The following is a 27,998-nucleotide window of genomic DNA, read 5'->3' as shown; positions in this document are numbered from 1 at the left end:
TCCCCACTCTGTCGGGGCGTGGTTCGCGTCACGCTCCCCGCGGCGTGATTGGCCTGACGGTACCATTGGTAGTTGGGACGCGTCAGGCTCGGGCAGGCGCTTGTTGTCGGAGGAAGCAGCGGCTGGAGGCGAGCGCGTCACGTGATCACGGTTCGTATTGGGCGCGAGATACTGGCTGGGCCCGAGTGGCCGTCGTCGGTGACGTCCGCCCGCCCGTCACGTGCAACGGTTGTTGATGTGACGTGGCGCCCGTGCACTGGTGTAGATGTGACAGGGGGGGCCGTGACGTCACACAGTGACAGCTCTCTCGCGTGGCTGGCTTCGGGGGGGACAAGTTTTGAGTGGGGGGGTCTCGGTGTGGTGAGTTTGAAAGGTGGGCAGTGTGACGGTGCAGCCGTGTCCTGGGGAATGTTGGGTGCACCTGCAGTATGACAGCTGCTTGGTTTAAAGTTGTCCTGTCACCCATTCATAATAGAGGCGTCCATTTTGTGCTCCCAACTAATATTTATAAGAGCGTAGCCAATCAGAGTGCTAGGAGCCACTGCTTCATGAATTTTAGTCAGACCTCTTGAATAATAGTCAGGAGTAGGCCTCCAGGAGTCATTGATTCCCAACTGTAACATTGTGTTATGCTTTATGCTGTAACATTGCTTCTTATTTGATTGACAGATAATGACGAGGGGCCATGTGGTGCATTGGTGACGGCCTTCTGTTCCTTTGAAGTCTCTTCACCATGAGTTGCCCCGAGAAAAATGAAGAGTGCTCCCCTCCGCCAGCGAAGCAGAGGAAGGTCTTGGAGACTGAGGAAAAGGAGAAGAATAATGGAGTAGTCGATCTGCCTGCCAGCCAGGAGGCCGAGGCTGCTCAGGCTCTGTGGGAGATGATCAATTGGCGGGAGTCGGGAGATCAACGATCGGAAGGCAAAGAGCAGCCGGGAAATGTTACGCCACACACTCCGGAGAGAGGAAGTACAGAAGATCCCCATGTTCTACTCCCTGTGTGTACCCCTGAGAGGGGAGATACGGGAGAGAGTGCCCGTGGGACACCGCACATCCCAGAAGGTGGTGAAACGGGAGAGAAGAACCCAACACCGTTAAAGCCAGATCCTGTGAAGACAGACACGGAAGTAGATGCTGATTCAGGGGATCAGCGTAGACGGGGTGCTCAGCAGAGCCTTGAGAGAGCGGATTCAGAGGAGCCAGCTGTTTTGTCACCTCTTTCTTCAGATTCAGAAGCAGTTGATCCCCGATCGTGTAGCGAGGGTGATGAGTGCTGCATTGTCTCCGTTGGCACTCAGGCCGCCAGCACTGATCGTTCCCTACAGGCACTGGAGTCTGTTCAGCAGGAACTCAGGGCAGTAAATGAACGGGCTGACCGGGCGTTGCTCCAACTCAAAAGGCGATACGGGCATTTGAGAAAACCACACATCCAGAAACGCAACGCCATTATACGCACCATCCCTGGTTTTTGGGTCACTGCTGTATCCTATTTTGGTGTTTTAAGGTGTTGTACATCTTTAAAAAATCTTGTTTCTTTAAGTAACGGTCCATACACCACGGGCGATTTTGCCCAGCATGTATATTGCCCAATGATGTGGAAAATCGCTCATTGCATACACACTGAGCGTTTTTTTTTTTTTGTTTTTTTTTTAGGGTGAACGACTTCCCATAGCAGGACGCTATGAAAAGCCGTCCATCCGGTTGCTCATCTGCTGGTAATACCAGCAGATGAGCAGTGGGGCCAGCGATGATGAGGGAGTGTGCATTCGCCTCATCGCTGCCCTGTACACACTGGACGGCTTTTGAACTTAAAAGACAAAACTGAGCTGATTTGCTTGACCAGTGTGTATGGGCCTTAAGTCTCCCATCACGTGTAGCCATTTAGTGGTAGTTCCACACTGACATGCCAGTTAGTTACATGGACCAGAGAGTAGCTTTCATAGTAGGCCTAACTTATTTCTTTAATTAGTAGAGAGTCTGCAGTGTAAGCTGCACCTGAAGCTGCACCTGATAATCATTGGCTGCAGTCAGATGCCGATTCTGCCATATAACACCAGACCAGCACTTCAGGACAGATATGTCCTCATACATCTTAAATGCAGTCACGCCAAACAGCTCCGCTTGGCAGAACCAAGTTGCGCGAGAATATTTAGCGTTTTTTTTGTTTGTTTGCGTCTTAGTTATAAACCGATGTGACTAGGACGCATCAGGAAACTATGTTGATTAATTTGATGATATTTGTATATCTCTGTGTGATGAAGGAAGCGCTACACTGTAACAGCCGCTGCAGCTTTTTTTCTAAAACAAGTTCTGCGTGGTATACAGACTCGCACACAATATACCAGTGTCCAATCAAATTATTCAGCATGGTCTCCTCCTAGTCACATCGCTTTGCAACTATGACTTCTTTTGGCAAAGTAGAAGCCCGATGTTGGCGTTCTATGGGACCTGCCGGCTTACTCGACTCAGGCATCCTGTTTTTTACTGTGTATTGACGCTAGATCAGGCATGTCCAACGTTGGCCCTCCAGATGTTGTGAAACTACACATCCCAGCATGCTTTGCCACAGTTTTGCTATTAGAGAATGCTAAAACTATTGCAAAGCATGCTGGGATGTGTAGTTTCACAACATCTGGAGGGCCAACGTTGGACATGCCTGCGCTAGATGTACGAGGACACAGCTGTGTGTATATTGTTGTTTGGCTGTTTAGAGCACTCAAAGGGTTATTTTATGCATATGTATGTATTCATAATAATTTATGGGAAAAAGTCAGTATATGCTTAGTGTGGAATGCTGCGTGTATGTAAGTGTATATGGCATACTATGAGATTTTTTTTTTTTTCTTTATAGAATCATAACGTTCTTTAGAACATTCTCTCCTTTTGAACTACTTTTAGTTGACAGAGAGGGGCTAGTTATCAGGTGACTATTCTATAATATTAGGAAATCTGTAGTCCTAATGGATGTGACCACTGTTGGGGTGTCTGCCTTAACTTCCCACAACTTCAGTTTCTCAATCACCCACAACTGTCCGCTATGATTGATGACCGTGACGAGGACACCTTGAGTTACATGAACAAATTACAGGTAGGTGAGAAACATGAGACTTCTCAGTATTGACATATGCCATTTCCATACCAACCCCCATTTACTTTTGTATAGGTGGAGGACTTCACACACCTAAAGTCAAGTTGTAAGATCAAATTCTACTTCAACTCCAACCCTTACTTCAAGAATGATGTGATCATCAAGGAGTTTCAGTATGGCTCCTCTGGTGAGTTTTTTTGGAATTGGAATAGACCGTCAGGAGGGAGGGCCGCTTACATTTTGTAGACCATAAGATCATCAGAATACTTGCAGCAGCACAACTTATGTAAGTAGTGGATTGTGCTGCTCAGTGGTAAGATTGTGGTAGTGATGACAGGGCTACCCGCAGCAGGAACTGTCCCCTTGAGAACAGCATAAGCTGCCAATGTAGAGTTTGATAATGAAGCACTAGTGGTGATGGTTCTATGAAACATTTGTGGGAAGATTTCAGCCTTTTCTTTTTTACTCTTCAGGGCGCCTCACATCTCATTCCACTCCCATCCGATGGTGGCGTGGGCTAAATCCATCAAGTGAGAAGAACAGCGGCTCTGCGCCCAGCTTCTTCAGCTGGTTTACTGATCACAGTTTCCCTGCTGCGGACCGTATAGCAACGGTAAAGAATCCATTATACTTTCAGTGTATGCAACTAGAAATGTGTGTTTAAAGGGCAGCTATCATGTCCGCCCCCCTCACAATACTTTGCCCTTTTATAACCACAAATTAACACTATGAATGAGGACTTAAGGTGCCCACACAGGGATAGATTGAGCATACAATCCAATGTCTATACAATTTCCATTGAATTCCAGAACACTCCTGATCATTCTCTCACACACACACACACACACACACAACAATTGACTAAATGATCAGAGGGTCGGATACCATATATACCCCATCACTGCCACTTCCAGTGTGGGCCCCCGCTATGTGCTTCTGAGGCCGCACACACCACCCAAAACAAGCCCCTCCCCCAAACCACCCACCGCAGCTGGCAGCCAAATCAATGGGCCACTGCTGATTAACTGAGAGCTCTCTTAGCCAATCAGTGGCCACCTATTGATTTGAATGGGAGTTTTGAAATCTTCCCGCCTAACACTGTTACTCGTTGGCCTCCCTCTCTCTCCGGCTGGTAGCGGAGGGTGTGTGTGTGTGTGGGGGGGGTTTGGGGTGTCTTGGAGGTGCATATCGCTGCTAACGCTCCTGCCTGCTGACATGACAGGCACAGCAGCAGGGGATGCAGAGCAGTTGAGCGCCTCTCCTGCCCAAGGCTTCCCTGCAGACTACGGCCCTGGCCACGTCATTCATCATGCCTGCACACGGAACAATGTGGCCAAAATGTGCACGACAGGCGGTTTATCTTTCCGCATGCTTAAGGGATCAACGACCAGCGGGCATCTGCATTTTGAACGATGATTTGTTGTTCCGATCAGCCAAATCATTTAAAAAATCTTACCATATGTGGGCACCTTTTAGACTGCAACTGTTACGAAGATGCCACCCATACAATAGCATTTACATTTTTAAAGAAACTTAAGAATACAATAGTTCTTTGTTAGCAGATAACTTGGGCAATACATATTGTTTAGCCCAGTGGTAGCCAACTCCAGTCCTCGAGAGCTACCAACAGTTCATGTTTTCCAGACAACCTAGCTGCAGCACAGGTGCACTTTTTACCGACTAACACATTTTAAAAGAGCCACAGGTGGAGCTTATTACTTCACTCGTGATTCTGTGAGGAGATCTGGAAAACATTAACTGTTGCTAGCTCTCGAGGACTGGAGTTGGCTACCCCAGGTTTAGCCCATTCAATTCTCATAACCGTGAGAAGGGGTTGCAAGCATTAAAATCATAGTTTCCCTTTAATGTAAGGGTGCACATTTTCATGTATGTTTGCAGATCTCGATCTGGCACATAGATATGTATCGATTTATAGGCGTGTTTGTAGCAGCTACATGTATTTTCTGCAGATCATCAAAGAGGACCTATGGCCAAATCCTTTGCAATATTATCTCATCGGGGAGGGCGATAGCGATGATCAAGCAGGCGAAGACAGGTCAGTGATAATATCCTGGTAACTGTTTCTGCAAATGATGTACTATTCTGAAACTCACAACTCGAGTATGTTTCACAGCGACACGGAGAACGTAGATGATTGTGTGGTCATTGTTGATGATGATGATGACGAAGCAGAGGAGAATGAAGAAGACGATGATGACGACGATGATGATGATGATGAAAATGATGTGCATGAAATCTCTGATAATACAGAAAAACAAACCGAAGGTACAGTTACAAACCTGCTTGTAACCCGGAGCTTTGTGTGCCATAAAGAGGATAAAGGTGGGCGGCTGACAATCACATATAAAAGGCAGCATCTGATGCCTGCTTTAGGCTCTTCATGTCAATAGGGGTGATTCAGGTTGGTTTGCAAAGCACATTTGATTTCCTAATGGACAAAACCGCAGGTGGGGCAGATGTAACATTTGCAAAGAGAGTTAGATTTGGTGGTATTTTGTTTCTGTGCAGGGTAAATACTGGCTGTTTTATTTTTACACTGCAATATAGATATCAGTTTGAAGTACACATCCCACCCAAATCTAACTTTCTCTGCACACATGTGCCCCACCTGCAGTGCACATGCAAATCAAATGTGCTTTGCAAACCAACCTGAATCACCCCCAGAGTACAAACAAGATTTGGGGCTATGGGGGGTTATTCAGACCTGATCGCTGCTCTGCTAGTTTGGTAAATTCACCGCCCAGACAGAGTGAAATCCTGTCCCGTGCAAGCCTGCAAATGGCTTAGAACAGGCATGTCCAACGTTGGCCCTCCAGATGTTGTGAAACTACACATCCCAGCATGCTTTGCAATAGTATTAGCATTCTCTAATGGCAAAACTGTGGCAAAGCATGCTGGGATGTGTAGTTTCACAACATCTGGAGGGCCAATGGTGGACATGCCTGGCTTAGAACATCTTAAAAAAAGTAGCTGTATCAGCTATTGGCTGCAAATCCATTTGCCAGCCACTCACCATCAAATGTTTTTATAAGTGTTTGCAGTCTGTCTGTAGCCCAGGACTTATTCGGTGGCTGTGATAGAAACAGGCTGATTGGGCCGGAGCTGATGTCACATGACTTCCCTTCAAACACCTGGGCACACCTGCTTTTTCCCTGACACTCCCAGAAAATGGCCGGTTACCACCCACAAGTGCCGGCTTCCTGTCTATGAACTTGCATACGGCCAGTGATTTAACATAAAATTAGCATGCTCTGTACACATGGGCAGTTTATCGATAATCGCCCAGTTTGCAAATTTGTCTCCACACATGTTCAGTCCCAGTTTACCATTTGTGGCTGTTGCATCCTTGTTGGAAACAATCGCGTAAGTCTCTTATAAGGTGTCTGACTGGTTAGTGGCTTTTTCCTTTAAGCCTTCCCAACCTGCATTAAGGAGCGGAGCATACCGTAGTACCATTCCACTTCGTTGTAGCACAATTTTGCTTGGCAGCGTTTGGCATAAAAAGGTGACTTGCAAAATATATTAATGTTATGGGCCTAATTCAGCCTGGATTACTAATTACAGAATTTGCAGTCCGGCTAAATAATGAATGACTGTGCTCATGCAGCTTTTGCATTACGCATATTTATGCATAGCAGTCCCAGTTTGACAGGAAGCCAGTGTTTAGGAGAGGGAGCATGGCATTTTCTGGGTGTGTTTGGAAAAACGCAGGCATGCCTAAGTTTTTTTTTTTTGTGGTGGATATCTGACGTCAGCGATGACTACTTCCGGTCCGGTTCTTTAGCAGATTAGTGGAAGGATTAAGCTTGGGCCACACATAGTGCTGATGCCAGAGATGTTTTGCAGAACCGGCTTGGCATGAAGGAGCCGTTGTAGATTCACACATTCTGTAGCCTTTTCGCTGGATGCTGCAGAAGCAAATTCGGCAAGTGACATGATGGGATTTCAAGTAAAACATAGTGCAGCACTGAGTGAACACATACATTCAAATGTAGATCAGATGTCAAACACCTGCTATTTGGGCCGGACCTGGGATCAGGTGAAATCAGGCCCAAATCGCATAGTGTATGGGGGCCTTTAGATTTGGGTGAGGTGTGTCCCAACTGGAATTTAAATTGCAGTGTAAAATAAAGCTGTCTAATTTGTTTGGTTTCATGCAAAAGCAGACAATATTTGCCCTGCATGTAAATGTATTTCCCCCTTTGCATTGCACATGGTTTGTTCCAGATACAAATTGGCTTAGATTTTCTTTCTTTTGATTTACTTCCTAATCAAAATCAGGCCTTAGTAATAAGTGTCTGACTTTTGGCACCGCTCTGGTCTCTGTTGCCAGTTTTAGATGACATTTTTCAAAAGTTAAAGGGATTTTTTTTATTATTAAGCAAAATAACTTAAATGTGCTCAAATCAAAAAGTTCTTCAAATCATAACTAGCGAAAATATCTAATAAAGATTCAATTGGCATAGGTGCACCTATTTTAGATTATCCTTTAATGGAAATGCAATGGAAACCTGGGGTAAATGCAGTAATCTGGACATTTTAAGAATCTGAAGTCTGGGCCCACCTACCTCTCTATTCCTGAGCTGGGAGCAAGCCAGTTATTCCTTACTAGGTGATTCATCGCGCCCTCCGGGCGCTCTTCACACCGTCGTGAGGGGCTTCGCCCCATTAGAAGTAGAAATATATGTGAGTGTGAGATGTAGTGTAATATGGTGAATAATGTGGGTAAAGTTAATTTGAGTGAGAGCATAAATGTTTACAAAAGAAAGTGCATATAATTGCAAAGGGGGTGTAGTGTGTGATAGTGTTATGATGAATTTTTATGTTGTTTAAATGTTACCTAATCTAGATGTAGGAAATATGTATTTGAATAGAAATATTTTATAAGATTTTGAAAAGAGGTTGAACATTGTGATGCTTTTTATTGTAAAAAGTTAGGAAAGTGCTTTGATATAAATAAGATTAGTAAAGTCACATATTGGAGGCAAGGATGTGTGTGTGTGTGTGTGGTTGTGAGTATTGGAGGCAAGGATGTGTGTGTGTGTGTGTTTGTGAGTATTGGAGGCATGCATGGGTATGTGTAGTTGTGAGTATTGGAGGAATGGATGTGTGTGTGTGTACTTGTGAGTATTGGAGGCATGGGTGTGTGTGTAGTTGTGAGTATTGAAAGCATGGATGTGTGTACTTGTAAGTATTGGAGGCATAAATGTGTGTGTGTGCAATGGGTGGTTGTGTGTGTATTACAGGTATGGATGTGTGTGTGTAGTTGCGAGTATTGTCGGCATGGATATGTGTGTGTGTAGTTGTGAGTATTGGAGTCATGGATATGTGTGTGTGTGTAGTTGTGAGTATTGGAGTCATGGATATGTGTGTGTGTGTGTGTATTTGTGAGTATTGGAGGCATGGATGGTGTTTGTGTAGTTGTGAGTATTGCAGGTAAGGAGGTGTGTGTGTGTGTGTGGTTGTGAGTATGGTAGGCAAGGATGTGTGTGTGTGTAGTTGTGATGCTGGGATGGTTGGCTGGGTGTGTGTACTTGGATGTTTGTGTGTGGTTGTGAGTATTAGAGCTATGGATGGGTGTGTGTTTGTGTGGGTGTGTTTAGTTGTGAGTATTGGAGGGATGGATGGTTGTGTGTGTGTGTAGTTGTAAGTATTGGAGGCATGGATGTGTGTGTGTGTGTAGTTGTCATGATTGGAATGGAGTGGTGTGTTTGTTTAGTGTGAGTATTGGAGGCATGGGTGTGTGTATGTGTGTAGTTGTCATGATTGGCATGGAGTGGTGTGTTTGTTTTGTGTGAGTATTGGAGGCATGGATGTGTGAGTGTGTGTGTGTAGTTGTAATGATTGGCATGGAGTGGTGTGTTTGTTTTGTGTGAGTATCGGAGGCATGGATGTGTGTGTGTGTGTGTGTAGTTGTCATGATTGGCATGGAGTGGTGTGTTTGTTTTGTGTGAGTATTGGAAGTATGGATGTGTGTGTGTGTTTGAAAATGATGTTGGTGCGTTAGCAAACATAGTAAAGTGTACAGTGGCACACCGTGATGTTTGAAGGGACCTTAAAGTGAAAGCAAAAATTATAATAGATAAAATTAAGTGTGCTTAAGTCCTAAACCCTGCAGCTATGGCCGTGAGAAGCATGGATGGGTGTGTGTGTGTGTGTATGTGTCGTTGTGAGTATAGGAGGCATGGATGGGTGTGTGTGTATGTGTCGTTGTGAGTATAGGAGGCATGGATGTGTGTGTATGTGTCATTGTGAGTATAGGAGGCATGGATGTGTGTGTATGTGTCGTTGTGAGTATAGGAGGCATGGATGTGTGTGTATGTGTCATTGTGAGTATAGGAGGCATGGATGTGTGTGTATGTGTCGTTGTGAGTATAGGAGGCATGGGTGTGTGTGTATGTGTCGTTGTGAGTATAGGAGGCATGGGTGTGTGTGTATGTGTCGTTGTGAGTATAGGAGGCATGGATGGGTGTGTGTGTAGTTGTGAGTATAGGAGGCATGGATGGGTGTGTGTGTAGTTGTGAGTATAGGAGGCATAGATGGGTGTGTGTAGTTGTGAGCATTGGAGGCATGGATGGATGTGTGTGTGTAGTTGTGAGTATTGTAGGCATGGATGTGTGTGTGTGGGTGTGTGTGTGTAGTTGTGAGTATTGAAAGCATGGATGTGAGTGTGTACTTGTGGGTATTGGAGGCATAGATGTGTGTGTGTGTGGTATGGCTGGGTGTGTGTATTACAGGCATTGTTTGTGTGTGTGTACTTGAGAGTATTTTAGGGATGGATGTGTTTGAGTATGTGCGTGCGCATCTGTAGTTGTGAGTATTAGAGGCATGTGTGTGTGTGTGTAGTTGTGAGTATTTGCGGCATGGATGGTATTTGTGTAGTTGTGAGTATTGCAGGTAAGGAGGTGTGTGTGTAGTTGTGAGTATGGGAGGCAAGGATGTGTGTGTAGTTGTGAGTATAGGAGGCATGCATGGGTGTGTGTAGTTGTTAGCATTGGAGGAATGGATGTGTGTGTGTGTGTACTTGTGAGTATTGGAGGTGTGGATGGATGGGTGTGTGTGTTTGTGTAGTTGTGAGTATTGAAAGCATGGATGTGTGTACTTGTAAGTATTGGAGGCATAGATGTGTGTGTGTGTGTGTGTGCAATGGGTGGTTGTGTGTGTATTACAGGCAGGGATGTGTGTGTGTGTGTGTGTATGTGTGTGTGTGTTGTGAGTATTGGAGGCATGGATATGTGTGTGTGTAGTTGTGAGTATTGGAGTCATGGATATCTGTGTGTGTGTGTGTGTGTGTGTGTGTATTTGTGAGTATTGGAGGCATGGATGGTGTTTGTGTAGTTGTGAGTATTGCAGGTAAGGAGGTGTGTGTGTGTGTGGTTGTGAGTATGGGAGGCAAGGATGTGTGTGTGTAGTTGTGAGTATAGGAGGCATGGATGGGTGTGTGTAGTTGTTGGAGGCATGGATGTGTGTGTGTGGTGTTGTGTGTAATAAAACCTAAAATTGAGTGTGTTAAAGTTGTAAAGGCGTTAGCTTGTGACTTGAGATGGAAAGGCACACAATATAGTGTGAGACTAAATGTTGAAGGGAGGAGAGGCGTTGGTGGTTTTGTGGTATGGGCTGTTGTGGGTTATAAGACATAATGAGGTGTGCTAAAGTTGAATGAGGTGTGCTAAAGTCCAAAATGTAGCATGTACCGACCTGAGATGGGAAGGTACACAAAATAGTGTGTTAGAAGAGGTGTTGGTAGTGTAGTGGTATGGGGTCGTTGTGAGTATTGGAGTCATGGATAGGTGTGTGTGTGTATTATGATTGTAGCCATAGCTGTGTGTGTGTGTGTGTGTTTTGTTGTGATTATGGGAAGCATGGATGTGTGTGTGTGTAGTTGTGAGTATTGGTGGCATGGATGGGTGGGTGTGTGTGTGTGTAGTTGTGAGTATTGGATGCTGGAGTGGGTGGGTGTGTGTACTTGGATGTTTGTGTGTGTGTGTGGGTAGTTGTGAGCATGGATTGGTGTGTGTGTGTGTGTGTGTGTTTGTGTGTGTATATGTGTGTTTCGTAGTGATTATTGGAGTGATGGATGGTTGTGTGTTTGTAGTTGTGAGTATTGGAGGCATGGATGTGTGTGTATGTGTGTGTGTGTGGTTGTGATGATTGGAGGAATGGAGGGGTGTGTTTGTTTTGTGTATTGGAAGTATGGATGTGTGTCAGTGGGCAAACATACTAACCTGGTGCAATGTGTCCAGGGAGCGAGGCTGGGGGGGGGGGGTGCGGCGTGTACGCTCTGCTAGAGGGTGAAGGTGGGCACGGGAGTGGCAGTTGGGGTCGTCAGGCAGCGTCTCCCGGTGTGTAATGTGTCCAGGGAGCAAGGTTGGGGGGGGGGTGCGGCGTGTAGGCTGTGCTAGAGGGTCAAGGTGGGCACGGGAGTGGCAGCTGGGGGCGTCAGCCAGCGTCTCCCGGTGTGTAATGTGTCCAGGGAGCGTGGCTGGGGGGGGGGGGGGGGGTGCAGCGTGTAGGCTCTGCTACAGGGTGAAAGTGGCCACAGGAGTTTCAGCTGGTGTGGCAGGCAGTGTCCTGTGGGGGGTTGTGCGCTGAACGGGGCATACTAACCTGGTCTAATGTGTCCAGGGAGCGAGGCAGGGGGGTGGGGGGTGCGGCGTGTAGGCTCTGCTGGACGGTGACGGTGGGCAGGGGAGTGGCAGCTGGGGTTGGTAGGCAGCGTCTTCTGGGTGTTTGCTGCTGCTCCGTGCGCAGGGGCGTAACTATCATCTTCTGGGCCCCATAGCAAAATCCGGAAAGGGGCCCCCCACCTGTCACTAAAATGCCCCTTGGGGTGGCAGAAGAGAAAAGGATTTAAGAGCCAAAGAGGGTATCGCGGAGAGAGAGAGGGGTGGTTAGGGAGGGAGAGCGTTTAGAATCTAGATGGATGTGAGGCACAGGGGAGAACAGAGGAGAGGAAGAAAGAGAAGAGAGGTTAGATGGAGAGGGAGTGAGAGGTGGGGGTAGAAAGTGCAGCAGAGAAATAGAGTAACAGATAGAACAAAATGGGGGAGAGTGCAGGGGAGAGAGAGATTAGACCAGAGGAGAGAGAGAGTGCAGGATATAAAGAAATATAAAGGACAGGAGGGGGGTTAGACAGAGCAGGAGAGAGAGAGAGAGACAGAAACATGAGAGAGGTTAGACACCCCCCCTCCCCCCCTTGCTCCTTCCAAGTCCCCATCTACGACCTCACCCTTAAAAATAAGTGCTGAAGTTTACCTCCAGCATTGAGGGAAGGTCTCCCTGTCGGCGCCGGGTCTTTCATTCGTCTGGGCAGCAGCATGGGTCCTCCTGCATGATTCTGCCGGGGCTAGTCACTAAATAGTGACATCGAGTCCCGATATGAGGTCAGAGGGGAGGGGGCTGGATCACCACTTCTCCCTCCGTCCCTTCACAGTCAGTCACACACAGTGCCGCTGACAGGGAAGGGTGTCCTGTCCGGGACAGCGCCAGGGGTCCTGGCACTGGCAGCAGCATGGGTCCTGCACGATTAACGCCGGGGCTGGTCACTAAAATAGTGACATTAAGCCCCGGCACCATCATAGGGGAGGGCGGGCTGGATCACGCACTGGCCGCCGCTGACAGGGAAAGGTGTCTGGGACAGCGCCGCTGACACTACCCGTGCGGCATTGCTCAAATAGAATAAATAGGTGCAGGGGGTGCCTGCAGAGCCCTCGGGCCCCCCAAAGGCCCGGGCCCCATAGCAATTGCACCCCCTGCACCCTCCATAGTTCCGCCACTGTCCGTGCGGGTGTGGGGGGTTGTGCGCAGGACTGTGCGTACTGCAGCTGGTGCGAGGTTGGGGGGGCGGGCTTGTTGTGTGGCTGGGCGGCGATGGGGAGTGGCGTGCGAGGAGGGGGCGGATAGGTGTGCAAGCTGGAGGCTGAGGGGGGGGGGGCATGGCGTGTAGCCGTGGGGCGGGCTTGTTGTGTGGCTGGGCGGCGATGGGGAGTGGCGGGCGAGGAGGGGGCGGATAGGTGTGCAAGCTGGAGGCTGAGGGGGGGGGGGGCATGGCGTGTAGCCGTGGGGCGGGCTTGTTGTGTGGCTGGGCGGCGATGGGGAGTGGCGGGCGAGGAGGGGGCGGATAGCTGTGGAGAGCGGAGGGTTGTGTATTACGGAAGTTGGCATGTTTTGCATTGTGGCTGACAGTGACTATGGGCCTGTCAATCACCCGTGGAAGCCCGCCCACCGTTTGCTAGACTAATTGTGAGTGACGGATCTGGCTAAATATATAAGAGATTCCTTATTGCTTCATAGGCAGCAATAATTAAATGCTGCCTAAATTGGGTTTATTTACCTGATATTCATTTTACATTCTGCTACTGACACTGTTACCTGCAGGTTAACACTCCATATTTGCTAAGACTAGGTAGGGGTTACTGGAGAACACCTTTTTTAACTCCTGCCTACTTTAGACCCTGGGAAGGGAACATGGCTGCAGGTCGTGCTGCATACCCAGTGCTGTCATAACTGCAGCCAGGCTTACTACACAAACCATGCTCTGGAACTGTGGCAGTTTACTCTCTTCCACTCCTGTTCCGGTACGCATGATGAAGAAGAGAGCAGTTTAGACTTGTGTTCATGGTCAACAATGCTTGCACTCACTCTAGGTACATCCTCTACAGTAAAGGCTCTGGTGAGGGACGGTGTGAAACTAGCTCTATTGTTAAGGTCTGATGCGTGGCAGTACTGGACTCTGGGAAAGAATGTAGGCAATATTCCCATCCTCTTCTGCCACAGACTTTCTTGGCAGGGTGGACCATTAGGTTCTTGCCCTATCCCCACAGAAGCACCACCTTTGGCCAAAATTCCTGCAAAGTCAGTTTATGGTTTGGCAAAGGACCCATGTCTTTGGAGTTGACTTTACAATTCTTCTCTTATGCTTGGTTAGCACCATTGCTCAATTCTCGTTAAGTCAAGATTCTAACTTTTCCCTTTCCTCTGAGCCAGTGGTTCCCAACCTGTGGTACGCGTACCCCTGGGGGTACGCGTCCACCCGCTTGGGGGTACGCGGTGGCCCGGCCTGTAATGGCGGCCGCTGCAGTCAGACGCGCCGCCAGCTTCTGAGACTGAGGGGAGGAGAGTGCATTGCGCATCTCTCCTACCCCTCACCGTGCTTCCCTGTGACTGGGCCCCCGTCAGTCAATCAGAGCTTGCGGGCTGGCAGCAAATCAGGAGCCGGCCCAGTCACAGTGAAGGGAAGGAGAGATGTGCAGTGTGCTGTACTCTCCTTACCTGAGAGAAGCAGCGGCGGCAGCTACAGTGACTGCAGGGGGACACTGGACTGTTCTCTCCCCGGCAGCAGCATCAATGGTGAGTGTGCTGCTGCTGGGAAATACTATGGGGGCATTGCTGGCACTGTGGGGGTATACTTATTGCTGGCACTGTGGGGGTATACTTATTGCTGGCACTGTGGGGGTATACTTATTGCTGGCACTGTGGGGGTATACTTATTGCTGGCACTGTGGGGGCATATTTATTCTTTGCACTGTGGGGGGCATTGCTGGCCTGTTCTCTCCCCGGCAGCAGCATCAATGGTGAGTGTGCTGCTGCTGGGAAATACTATGGGGGCATTGCTGGCACTGTGGGGGTATACTTATTGCTGGCACTGTGGGGGTATACTTATTGCTGGCACTGTGGGGGCATATTTATTGCTGGCACTGTGGGGGTATACTTATTGCTGGCACTGTGGGGGCATATTTATTCTTTGCACTGTGGGGGGCATTGCTGGCCTGTTCTCTCCCCGGCAGCAGCATCAATGGTGAGTGTGCTGCTGCTGGGAAATACTATGGGGGCATTGCTGGCACTGTGGGGGTATACTTATTGCTGGCACTGTGGGGGCATATTTATTGCTGGCACTGTGGGGGTATACTTATTGCTGGCACTGTGGGGGCATATTTATTCTTGGCACTGTGGGGTATACTTATTGCTGGCACTGTGGGGGCATATTTATTCTTTGCACTGTGGGGGGCATTGCTGGCACTGTGGGGGCATACCATATTGCTGGCACTGTGGGGGCATATTTATTGCTGGCACTGTGGGGGCATTGCTGGCACTGGGGTACACTTGTTGCTGGCACTGTGGGGCATTGCTGGCACTGTGGGGCATACTTGTTGCTGGCACTATAGGGGCATTGATGGCACTGTGGGCGCACACCTAGTACCATGGGGTCATACCTGGCACTGTGGTGGCATTCCTGTTTCTGGCACTGTGGGGGCATACCTGGCACCATTGGAGCATATGTGTATCTGGCACTTTTGGGGGGCATATGTGTATCTGGCACTATTGGAAGGCTAACGTGATCCTTTGGAATGTCTGTTGCTTCAGTAATAGAGATTTGACAGTGTTCTGTTATTTTATATGCTGTCCGCAGAATGAGCTGAGCTTATATTGTGGTCAAGTGGTTGCACGTTTTTTTTTTTTTTTCGTCATTGCCAGTATGACTTGCCCCTGTTAAGCCACACCCTTCAAATGAGACCACACCCCTTTTAGGCCATGCCTTTAAAACATTCGCGAGGGGGTACTCATAAATGAAAATCCTAATCAAGGGGTACGGGAGACAAAAAAGGTTGGGAACCACTGCTCTGAGCAGACAACAAATGAGACGTTAAGGCTCATAGATATTTAATGGAATATAATATTAAATTAGGAAAATGAAGCCTACTTGTTCTCAGTTATATGGTGGTTCCCAGTTGTGCCTCTGAATGTCCACATGTTTTATGTTTGGTAGCTATTAGCACTGTTTTTTTCCTAGCACTTTGACCGTAAATTATTTGATTTGATCCTGGACCAACACGCTGCAACACCCCTTGGTGTCTAGGCATGCAGTTTGAGAATCGCTGTTCTAGTGTATAATACTCAAGGAGGAAAGTAAAACAGAGGCCGGGTTCGTCACATTAAAGACCAGCCACGAAAACCTCAAAGAAGCATTCAGTATTCTTCAGATACCAGGGTGAGAGAAATTCTATATCACAGCTATATATAATATCTGCTGAAGCACCCTCTCAGATTTTCTTTTTACCATGGGTCTATCGGAGGACAAGACGTCACCTTTTGGGGTTTTCATTCCAGTCCCAGGCCAACAGAGGATTCTATTTTCCTTGTGCAGGTACCAGATGGAATTTTGCATATCATTTTGAATCTGAAATCCCCAAATGGCCATCTTTGTGTGGAATGGGTTCATTATGGAGTCCTTCTCTCCATGGGCATCAGGGATCTATTTGCGTTCCAGTTTGGGAATTATGCATTCTGGGCTCTAGCTGTTGGCCTGACAACAGTTCCCAGGGACGACTATGGCTACTCTGATGAAATCCTCGGGAATAATAGACCTTAAGGATCGTACAAAAAGTGACACATCGCATGTCCTTTTCCTGCGATTGTGATGTGAGGCGCGGTCCCTTGCACCTCGCATCTCAATCACCTTTGTGTAGGTATTTTTTTTTTTTTCTTTCTAGGGTTGCCTAGAGATAGCAATTGATATTCTTCCCAGAAGACATGAGTCTCTCATAAGGGATTAACAGCACTCTCCAGGAAGATGATCTATTATAAGTTGTTTGGTTCCGCTCAAGGGTGTTCCAGAACAAACGATTATAGAAATGAAACCATTTACAACATCACTAGTATAGTCAACTCATTTATTATTATTATTATTATTATTACATTTTTTTTTTTTTTTTTTGTTACATCAGTTTCTACTGTGATGGTACAGGGTTGACATCTCCATTGAGTTGACCCTTTCACCATTTGGAACTGGACAGTAATGACTGCTTTAAAGCTCCCTATCAATGGCCCTTATTCAGATCTGATCGCAGTACAAATTTGTTTGGAAAATGGGCAAAACCATGTGCACTGCAGGTGGGGCAGATAGATTTGTGTGAGTTATTTTGTTTCTGTGCAGGGTAAATACTGGCTGCATTCTTTTAACACTGCAATTTAGATTTCAGTTTCAACACACCCCACCCAAGTGTAACTCTCTCTGCACATGTTACATCTGCCCCACCTGCAGTGCACATGGTTTTGCTAATTTTAAGAACAAATTTGTACTCCGATCAGATCTGAATAAGGGCCAATGTGTGGAATTGAAAGCAGTGCTTCCAGCACAACCACTCCCATAGGGAAAGGCTATACAGAATTAAATTGGGCAAGGCCAAAATTGTTTTATTTATCAGGAAGGTATCAAGAGCTCCCTGGTCCAGAAGAAAACTTACAGGTTCGGAAGTACGTGTTCCAGCATTCTTTGAATACTGTACTTCATGTTAGATGCTGCCTCTCTAGACCTGGGGTCAGATTTTTTTCAGCAAGCATAGCTTACACCCCAAAGTATGGTTGGTCTCATCAGGTGAAAGGGTTTCTGGGGATCATTGGAAAACAAGTACTATCAAATGTCAACAAGGTGGACGCAAATTGTGTGAATTCGTTTGACAGATGCCACGTCCTTCAGAAATGGATTCTCGCGCAACAGTTTACTCTTAAGCAGTGTTTCCAAGGTTCCTTAGAAGTTTAAAAAAAATAAGTAATAATAAAAATGTGTTACACAGACATTCTTAAAATGGCTGGAGACCCAAAATGGGACCTGTTAAGTCGGGGACTGTTGTATAAGAGTATCTTGGAAGTTTTTATAGACTGTTCTTGTGACATGTCAAGGCACAAACCCGTAAGCGGTACTGCACAATGTACCATGTCAGCATGTTCACTTCATCCACAATCTCAATATGGAGCTCAACAGAGACCACTGGAGAGCCATAATCATCCTCGATGACACACAAGTGGTTTGCAACAGCAGGAGAGTTGTGACTGACTTTAATCTGCTTTTGGGGAGGAGGCACCAAATGAGACCACTATGTTTGAGTGGTTTGCAGAATTTTTTTTTTGTGTGGGAGGGATAAGATGAGGAACACTGCAGCCAACCTATCACTGGGGACAAGGTGCTGCTATTCGGGCCATAATTAAGATGCAAGAGTGACTGTGGCCCAGTTAGAGAAGGAGATGGCTCCAATTGGGATCAATCTGCTTAATATGCCACGAAAGCTGCCACATGTGCCACGTCAGCTGGCTCGAGAGCCAGAGGAGACTGATGACAGTGCTGCAACCTGCTGGCTATGTTTGATAGTTATCACTCAAACTATGAGAGATCATCACTGGTGGGGAATCCTGGATCTACAATTATGACCCAGAGATCAAACAGTCACCCAGTGGACCCCAGGTGTGCTGCCAAAGAAGTTCTGACATGAGGACAACTTGGCCAACCAGTGGCTGCCGTAAGTGCAGTAAGCCATTTCCAACCGCCATCTAAGAACTTCTCCATCACAGCAATACACCTGCCCTTGACTCCAGAAAAATGGTGTGTTTTCTGGCCCACAAATGCATCCAGGAGCTTGGTCATCCACCATACAAACCAGACCTGTCTCTCTGTGACTTCGTATTCCCATTTATTAAGCAGAAGATGTGCAGGATTTTTTTGAGTCCTCAGAATCTTAAGTGGAGACCATTTATCCAGCATATAGAAGACATAATTGCTGTGGACTGCTCAGAGCTGCTTCCCCAATCGGTTTGAATGCATGCAACTGTGCATAGACTTCTTAGGCACTTAAAAAAAAATGCGTTGTTCACTTTGTAAATATACTTTTTTGTTCATTTGGAAATGTTACTACAGTGTATGTATATGAATCTCAACAAACCTGAGCGTTTTTCAGGCCAGCTATTTTTTTTGTTTATTTTTTCCATTGCTGTGCATACACGCTGGGCAATATGCCCAGCGTGTATGCACTGTAAGCTTATGATGTTGGTGAGGATACCTGGCTAATGTTAAGCTTGTTTTGCTTTGCCAGACTTATGTCAGAATTTCAGCCCTTTCAGTATTGTCCTCGGCCTTCCCATTACCTCAGCGTGGCATAAATAAATCACCTTGGCAAATAGTGCATGATAGATGCATCCTTTTATCTATATAAATAATCTCCTAAGGTCTGTCCCATCTCCCAACATGCATTTGCAGTGGGATCCGGGTTGTGCACCGCTCCAATGACTCCCAATGCAGCGAGTGATGAAACAGACCTTATCTACATGGGCAGAGTAGCAGCGGGTGCAAGGTGACACCACGTCCCTTTAGTAGAGAGTGGTGGAAATTGACTAAGATGGGAGTTCTATTTCACGTGGGATGTGGCTATGGGCAACCAATCAGATACTATATTATCTTCAAGAAGGTTCTAAATAAATAAGTAAAATCTGATTGGTTGCCCATAGCAACATACGTGTGTAAATCTCTCCCCAACCCCCTCCCCCCCCCCGTGTGTGTATGTATGCATGCATTCTTTTAGGCACACTTGCACTTATACCACATTCACAACACAAATGCCGAGATAAACCCAGGAATTAAATTCCCGGGACAAGCAGGGACATTCCCGGGTTTGGACCCATTCAAACATGCTTTTGAAGCAGGGACAACACGGGATGACCCTGCATTTCTATGACAATATCATTTAAAATGGCAGTTTTTTGCCCACAAAGATGAGGTAATTAGGGAGAGGGGTAAAGGGAGAGAGGGAGGGCGGGTGGGTCTTTGCAGACATTGCAGGCTTTCAGGGTTGATGTAGCACTGCTGGGGTCTGTTGTGCCACAGAGCTTGCACAGTGTCTACCTGTATGCTGTGTGATTGCCAATGCAGACATTCTTGACTTTCAGGCTGTCGGGGGTTAAACTGCTCTTCTGGGGTCTGTGGTGCCACAGAACATGCACAGTGTCTCCCTGCACGCTGTATGCTGCCTCTGGGCGTGTCTGTGAGCGTCCACCACAGCAGGTCAGCATTAGCAGTGGCAACACGGGAAGCAGGGACATGTCCCTGCACCTTTCACACCAGCCAGTAGTCTGGGAAGGACCGGGAGCAACCCTGCTACCTAGCAGGGTTGAATTGCCAGCAAATTAACCTGGGAATTTGTCCCTGGAACCTTTCACACCAGCACTATTCCCGGGTTGTTCCCGGACCAAACCCGGGAATTTAGGCTGGTGTGAAAGGGGTATTAGTTATTAAAAAATACTCTGTAGGGAAGATGTTCAAAACATCTTGGAGAACCTGCTCAGATCCTTCTGTCAATGCATGTAATCCCAGGCAGACTGGATGATGAGTTCTGTGGAGGCCATATCACTTCAATGGCCCCTGATTTTTCTTTTTAAAAGCATTCTCACCTTGCAGCAATTTTCTACACCTGCCTTAAACTTTTGCCCAGTACTAATAGCCGTGCATCTTTTATACCATAAACTATTTACTTGTGGCACCCCAAAACGTCCATAAAACGCTTTGCTCCAGCACTCTGTCAAGCGAAAGTTTTTCAATGCACTGTGTTACATAACCCACCATAAGAATGGTCTAGGAGGAAGACCTGTTTTACCCTGTGCTTTTCGAAAGACCCTCCCAGGGTTTCACCTGCAGGCACTGGATTCTCCAAGCTAAAGCAGGAGGGTGCCTCACCGAGGTGCCTGTTACTTCATCTGGCCCCTGTAAGGGTGGCAGCAGTTTTGTCTGAGATCCAGCTGATGCCCTGATTTTGCAAGGGCTTAGACATCTGATCGATGTATAATACATGGCACAGTTGTGCACATATTTTATTATATGCCACGTGGTACACAAGGTTTTGATGGTATTTATTTTCACAACACATCACCTTTTTCCATAAAATAAAAAGATAAAGGGGGTATTCACTCCGAATGTCGGAACGTATCAACAGTCGAATCCTGACCATTTTCAGCGAATCCAGACTAGACAGTCGTAAATTGTCGGAAACGGCTGTGAATTCAACAGTCCGTGGCTGTTTCTGACAAAAAAAAATACCAGACTTTTACAAAAAAAAAAAAAAATCTGGACACCCTTCAATGCTGTCATTAACGGCATCATTGAATAGGTGAGTACCGGTATATAGTATAAATACTACGATTACCATATAAAAAAACGATTGCAGCAGCCCTAATATAGAAGTGGTTTCTATTGAACAAATTTAGGTATAGACCACCATGAGGTTGCCACTTGTGAACAGGTAATAGATATTCATTTATTATTATTATTATTATTATCGTTTATTTCTATGGTGCCACAAAGGTTCCGCAGAGCCTATCTATACACAAATGAGCAAAAACACATAACGAATTACAGTACAAGACAATTTAGGACAAGTACATGGTATATATGGATAGTTTCATCAGGGGACAGAACACTGGAGCAATCATCAGGGTGGCAGAGATGTATATATTCTAAGAAAAACACATGAGGAGAGAGGGCCCTGCTTGTGAGAGCTTACATTCTAAAGGGGAGCGTTAGACAGACAGGGGTGACAGAAGGGGTAGAAGTGAGCATAAACAAAAGGTTAGAATGAGACATGGTTGGGTTTAATGAGAGACAGTCGGAAGAATATCAGCTTAGTCTTTGATACTTTAAGTCTAAAAAAGCGCTGGGTCATCCAAGAGTAGACAGCAGAGAGACAGTTGGAGATATGAGTGAGGATAGAAGTTATTATCCAAAATGCTGCACCAATCCTGCATTATGCTTACTGTGTGCTCAAGGTTTCTTTTGTCTGTTACTGTACCACCAACATCCTCTGTATTATGTGCATTGTTTTTTAATGTCTGTAAAGCGCCTTGAGTCCTGTTGGAGAAAGTGCGCTATATAAATTAAACTTACTTACTTACTTACTTACTAGATAGAGGGAGAGCGATCAGGAGCGGTAGAAAATTTAGTATTATCAGCATAGATGTGATAGTGGAAGTAGAGTGAGCAAATGAGCTCACCCAGAGAGAACATGTAGAGATAGAGAAGAAGAGGACCACGAGTGAAATCTTGGGGGACACCTACTATCAATGGAGGAGCAGGAGAGGTGAAGTCATTAGAGGTAGAGCTGGGCATTTCCAAAATTGACAGTGCAAGTACAAGCATGAACAGTGATTAGTAAAAGTTTTTTGCAGCTGTAAAAATGGTGATATTGCGGCTGAATATCCAGATTAAGCAGCCAGGAGTATAAGAAAAGTTCTTCTTTGAAAGACTATGCGACCCACTGTCTATCACCTAAATACATTACTACACAGCTAGACTCTGCTTCTGATAGGTCCAATCTTTCCAGACATGGCCCGTCCAGGATTACTGGCACTCCGGAGACCTGCGAATCCTGTATTCCGGATTCACTGTAAACTTCATTCCTGTTAAGGATTAAACATTAGCCCTCTATCAGTGGAGTAAATCATGTAGTGTTGTCAAAATACAGGTGTGACTCCCCTTCTGCAAATGAGAGAGTCACGGGTATATCACCAGGATATTAAAAATATGCTGACTGCCGCGGAGTTCATAAAGAAGTGGTTGTGCAACTGATATGGCGTCACATTTATGGGCAGTGATGTTAATAAACAAGGAACACTGCCTCAGTCTGCTGAGTTATCCCTTTATGAGGATGATATTTTGCTTTTCAATTACTCCTTATTTTAGGTTAAGGTCATCAAATATTGTGAATTTGTAGCCCCATAATCCTTTGTTTTTTTTGTTACATAGTAAAACATATGGGTGTTGTCGCTTCACATGTAGATTTGGAGTAAATTGTATCGGCTATGGCGCATCCATCAGGTCTTTAGAACAGTGCATTGGCTAAAGTCTATTCTGTTTTGAGTGGCTTCACTATTCCCTGTTCCATTCCAGTACAGTTCTCCTCACCTTCCTTTCCCCAGTATGTCACCTTTATCTGTTCCCCTTATCATCACCCGGTTCTCATTTCCCCTTTCTTCACAAAAATAAAGATGACTCTCCCCATCTGCACTTACATTACCCATACTGTAACTCAGTCATTTTAAACCTCTCCACTTTACGTTAGGGGGTTATATACGTTAACCCCTGCATCAAAATTATTCCCTCTTCTGTTTTATTATAATTATGCATCCCTGGTTAGCTGGTCATTTTATGATGTCCTTCATTTTATTAACACCTTCATCATTGATCCCTCTGATAATATAATTATTTTTGTAGTTTTATTTCTATGCGCCACAAGGGTTCTGCAGCACCTAACAACAATACATAAATGAGCACAAACAATAAAGACGGTTGCATCAGGGGAAAGGACACTGAAGTAATAGGGTAACAGATATATAGGAGTGTAAACACGGTAAGATTTGGCACCGTTAGCAACTAGCAAGTTAGCCAGAATCGCACCGTATCTACACCGCGGGCAATAGCGATGTGTGGTGCCGTTATCGCGCGGCCGAATTGACCATTCAGGCAAGGCATTTTTTACTAAGCCTATTGCAAAATACACACACACAGTCACAATCACTTTGTGCACTTAAGCCAAAACTGTTTGTGCACTAAGCCAATATCTCAGTGTGTCCACTGCTTAAGAAAAGCACATGAGGAGAAAGGGCCCTGCTTGTGAGAGCTTACATTCTAAAGGGAGGGGCACACAGACAGGAGTGACACAGAAGAGGTAGAAGTGAGCATAAACAGAAGGCTAGGATGAGAGATGGATGGGTTTAATGAAGCAGTGGGCAGTTTAAAGTTTTTTAGGGAAGTGGTGAGTTTGATAGGGAGGGGTAGAGAATTCCAGAGAAAAGGAGCACAGTGGCCAAAATCTTGGCGGCGGGAATGGGAGGAAGTAATAAGAAAACAAAATAAATATTCCTCTCAAAACAGCGCTCTTACCACCTCTACCCAAACTAGGGAGGATTTAGAGTTCTTAGTTTTCTGCTCTTTCCGGGATTCCTTCCCACATAGATGACATAGAATAAATTAAAGAGAAGAAAACACAATGGTGTAGCAAGTCTTGACAAATGAATTATTCAAGAAAGATGCCAATACAGTATGTTCCGCTACAGGGCGTGAAGAGATTACTTCTTATGGGGTCACCGTAGTGTTGAGATGTTTGTTTTCGCTTACATCAAGTAAGACGCCACCATATACATATACAAGGTATCTTTCAATGCCTTCTCTTTGCCCGCCTTTTTCTCCTGTACTTCCTTTCAGGTGTAGTTTATAGAATACAGATGGGGAGGGATAGTGTCAGAGTATAATATTTCAAAGAAGGTAAATTTCCACAACTAGCCTGGCTGAATACCAATGCTGCTATGGGATGGGAAGGTATAATTTTTAAAGGATCACCCTTGTGTTCTATAAACCAAGTCTGCTTACACTGTGCTTACATTAAATAAAGCACCACCATACACATAAAGGTATCTTTTTTTATAAATTTTCATTCCACATGGTAAAGATGGATGCTCACGTTTATGCTTACTTGCAATCTCTGCAAATCCTCATGTCGCGGAGAAAGTAATAAGTTGGCAGGAGAGGTGGCGTGCATTTGTGGAGCGGAGAGGGCATTTGGGAGTGTAAAGAGAGACCAGGTCAGATATGTAGGTGGCAGAGGAATGGGTGATGGGTTTGTAAGTGAGTGTGAGGAGCTTGGATTGTATTCTGAAGGTGAAGTGGAGCCAGTGTAGGGCTTGTAAGAGAATGGAGTTGGACATGTCTAGTGAGTGGATGAGGGTCTATGTAGTATCCTTAGTGATTCTGGAAATATTTTTGAGGCAGAAATGACAGGACTGTGAGAGGGGTTGAATTTGTGGTTTTAAGGAGAGGGAATAATCAAGAATAATTCCAAGGCAGCGTACTTGGTGGCTAGAGGAGATAGTTGTTCCATCAATAGATAGTGACATTGTGGGAGTGAGGCTATGTGGGAGGGTGGAAAGATGATCAGCTCAGTCTTGGACATGTTGGGTGAAATTTACTAAGATGTGAAATACACTTCACAGGTCATGTTGCTATGGGAAACGAATCACATTCTGTCTACTATCTTCTAGAGCAGTGATTTTCAACCTTTTTACCAGGGCAAAACACATTGGCCCCCACAGGAAAAACAAACAAACCTGTTGGTCCTCATATAAAAAACAATCACATTGGTCCCCACAGGTAACAAAAATAAAATACATTGGCCCTTTACATGAAAAGAAGAGACCAGTTTAACTGGTGGTGACTGTAAACTGGTTTGGGCATCTTTAGATCTGGGGGCACACTTGAGAACAGCTCAAGGCGCACTAGTGTGCCACGGCACAGTGGTTGAAAAACACTGTTCTAGAGGGTGGTAAATAAATAAGAAGTAGCTTCTGATTGGTTGCCCATAGCGACATGACCTGTGAAGTGTATTTCACATCTTCGTAAATTTCACCCGTTAGGTTTAAGACACCACTGGGCCATCCAAGAAGAGATAGCAGTGAGAGGGAGTTGGAAAAAACTAGTGAGAAGAGAGATTAGGAGAGGAGAGGAGAGGTAGATTTGAGTATCATCAGCATAGAGGTTATATTGGAAGTTGAAAATACATATCTACTCCTCATTCACAGGGGAACTGATTCTGCACCAGTTTCTCTATGCGTACTTTCTGCAATCTCAGCTGCAGTATCAGCCTTCCTCCAAACTAAACCCATCTCCATTGTCAGACATACCTGTGTTGCCTTATTTAGTTGCTTGCCTGGGAAGATACTTTTTCCTTCATCTGTATTATAGCAGCCTCCTTGCTCTTTTATTAATGTTCTAGATAGTTACGTCTTCTGTTAGCGTATAGATGGAGTTTTATGCTGTTGTTCATAGAGTATTTTTATTTTTTTTTTACTGTTTTCTTCAGGAACTGATGACGAAGATGAGGACGAAGAGGATGAAATGGATGGAGACGTGGTGAACGAGGAAATGGTAGAATCAGCTGTCGGAGAGGATACCGGTATTGTGCTGGATGCAGAGGATTCAGAAAATTCCTCAGAAGAAGAAGAAGAGGAAGGAGAAGGAGGCAACTCTGAGTAGGATCTGAAGATTGTGTTGCATAGTTTGAGATTAGGAGGGTGCAGGGAAAGCCGTTCCATCCCCACTAGAAGGCGAGTTGCACTGCAGGGAATAAAGGTGTGCAGAAAACACAGTGAGTTCCACGGTCATAGAATATTCAGACTGGCAGGGCTTCCCCTTACCCGACTCCACAAGCATGTCTAATCAGGGACGACGCGTTCATGCGCTTTATAGACCATGTAGTGGGGAAGCGGACAGACATTGCACCCCCATTGCAGTCACCCATAGTATTTGCACTGCAGAGTAGGCACACAGGAGCCAGACTTAAATACTAAGTTTATTAAGGTTGTAATCTAATTTAAAAAGAAAAAAAAACAAACAAACAATGATTCGTTAAATTTTATGAGGGTTTTTTTTTTTAGGTAAATAGATATATACTTGCATTTTTATAATTCAGGTGTGGTGTGTTTATTTTATGTTGTTGCTTTTGTTGTTGTTGTTTTTTTTAAGATACAGGGGTGGTACCAATGTGTTAAAGTAGCTTTAAAAAAAAAAAGTTGTTTTTTTTGTTTTGTTCTTTGACAACCAGGGAAGATTTTTTAATGTAACAAAGGGGGCGGTCATTTCATTCATCAGTTTTATTTATCACCATGTCAGGATTATTTACGTTCAACGTCTGTACTGTCTGCTGTGGACCGTTAGCCATATGTTCCGTGGCAAACATCAGATCTATATTTACCTGGACCCATCATGACCACACCTTTCAATTCCCATCTCGCTCCACTCACACTTCACCGTCTCTCCCCTGTCCCCTCTCACAATGGTGTGTACACTGGCCTACTGTGTATGTATGTATTTATAGAAAGAGAGGTGATTGGCTTACAAGCATGATAAACCATCCCGCTAGGCTGCATAGACTACTATGCAATACTGCACTCATCATTTTGGAAGTTGAACTGCCGCTACTGTAAATAATTAAGAGATAATCGCTATCGGATTCATATCCTTGGTCTTTAGGATACCTCGCTGTTTTGTGTCTTTTATATCCAGAGATGTTGCAATAATTGTTTTAGCAGCTTTTTTTTTTTTTTTTGTCAGTAGCCTGTACAGAATTTTTTAAAAGAAATGTGACCACACTGCCCCCTAGTGGTAGTTATGTGGTGATGCAGAAGTAAGTAACTTGGCACGAAAGCTGTGTACTTCAGCAATGCGATATCTATTATTTTATATACACTCAGTTTGCTTATCTCATCGCATAATCCCACCGGTACAGTAGCTTTGCTTTCACATAATACCATCCAGCGAGGTTGATGGTGGTTCTATTTTCATCGTCGGTCATCTCTTTTTAACTTTTTTTTTATTGTAATTAAGAGAATATTATGAGAAGGAAGCAAAACAAGTAGCATCACTGTAACGGAGGGTAGAGTGTGTTTAGCTATCGTTCCATGTGCAAATCCTGACACTAAAAGAGTTGTTCTTATGGGTGGAAGCTGGTAAACGCTTCATTCTCTGCTGAGTATTGCTCAGGATTTTAGTGCACTGGTTACTTATTGTATTTTCCCTGTGTTCTCTTTCTCCTGCCCTGTTCCTATTTACGCACTAAGCAGAAAACGATGACCTTCAAGAACGATTTTATTCACGTGACTCGATGTAAATGTGAACTTTTACTTTTGTCAAACTATGGAACTTAAAAATAGATGCTAATATTTCCATGATACAAATTGCTATGTGTCCTCTATTCTCTGTATCCGTTTCTGGGGTCCGTAGTCTTCGGCTGTAATTATTTCTGTTACGAGGCTCAGCCATTTAAATCCTATGGGGAAATCTAGGGACGGGGCTTCTCCACCAGTGCATTGTAGGGTTGGCCGTCAGAAGGGGATCGTGGAATAGTCTTGGCATTACCCTGACACTGCATTATTACATATTATTTCTAAGGTGGTTGGCAACGCCGTACATATAACACACATTGGAACAATACAGTTTACACAGATCTAAACATTACAGTAACTGAAAAACAAACAGAGCGCAGTTAACAATAAGCAAAATTCTGAGTACACAATACAGCTGAGAT

General features: G+C 45.4%; 1 protein-coding gene across 3 annotated transcripts; it reads left to right on the top strand.

Moving 5' to 3' along the window:
• Positions 1 to 3: 3 nt before the first annotated feature.
• On the top strand, positions 4 to 27,946 carry LOC146035385 (uncharacterized). Of its 3 annotated transcripts, none has more exons than XM_083158796.1 (8): positions 4 to 150; positions 670 to 1,480; positions 3,010 to 3,087; positions 3,163 to 3,274; positions 3,561 to 3,700; positions 5,058 to 5,143; positions 5,222 to 5,373; positions 25,776 to 27,946. In XM_083158796.1, exons 2-8 carry the CDS (start codon positions 734 to 736, stop codon positions 25,946 to 25,948), a joined length of 1,488 nt encoding a protein of 495 aa, XP_083014922.1. In that variant the 5' UTR covers positions 4 to 150; positions 670 to 733; the 3' UTR covers positions 25,949 to 27,946. The 3 variants fall into 3 exon arrangements, with proteins under 3 accessions (XP_083014922.1, XP_083014924.1, XP_083014923.1); XM_083158798.1 differs by lacking the exon at positions 4 to 150 and adding an exon at positions 161 to 360; XM_083158797.1 differs by lacking the exon at positions 4 to 150 and adding an exon at positions 161 to 373.
• The last annotated feature ends 52 nt before the right edge of the window (positions 27,947 to 27,998 follow it).

The sequence above is a fragment of the Crinia signifera genome, chromosome 9, assembly GCF_055691185.1.
Source record: "Crinia signifera chromosome 9, ASM5569118v1, whole genome shotgun sequence".
NCBI classification, from domain to species: Eukaryota; Metazoa; Chordata; class Amphibia; order Anura; family Myobatrachidae; genus Crinia; species Crinia signifera.
Note: the sequence above shows the minus strand (reverse complement) of the source record. Positions and strands in the feature narration are given on the sequence as shown.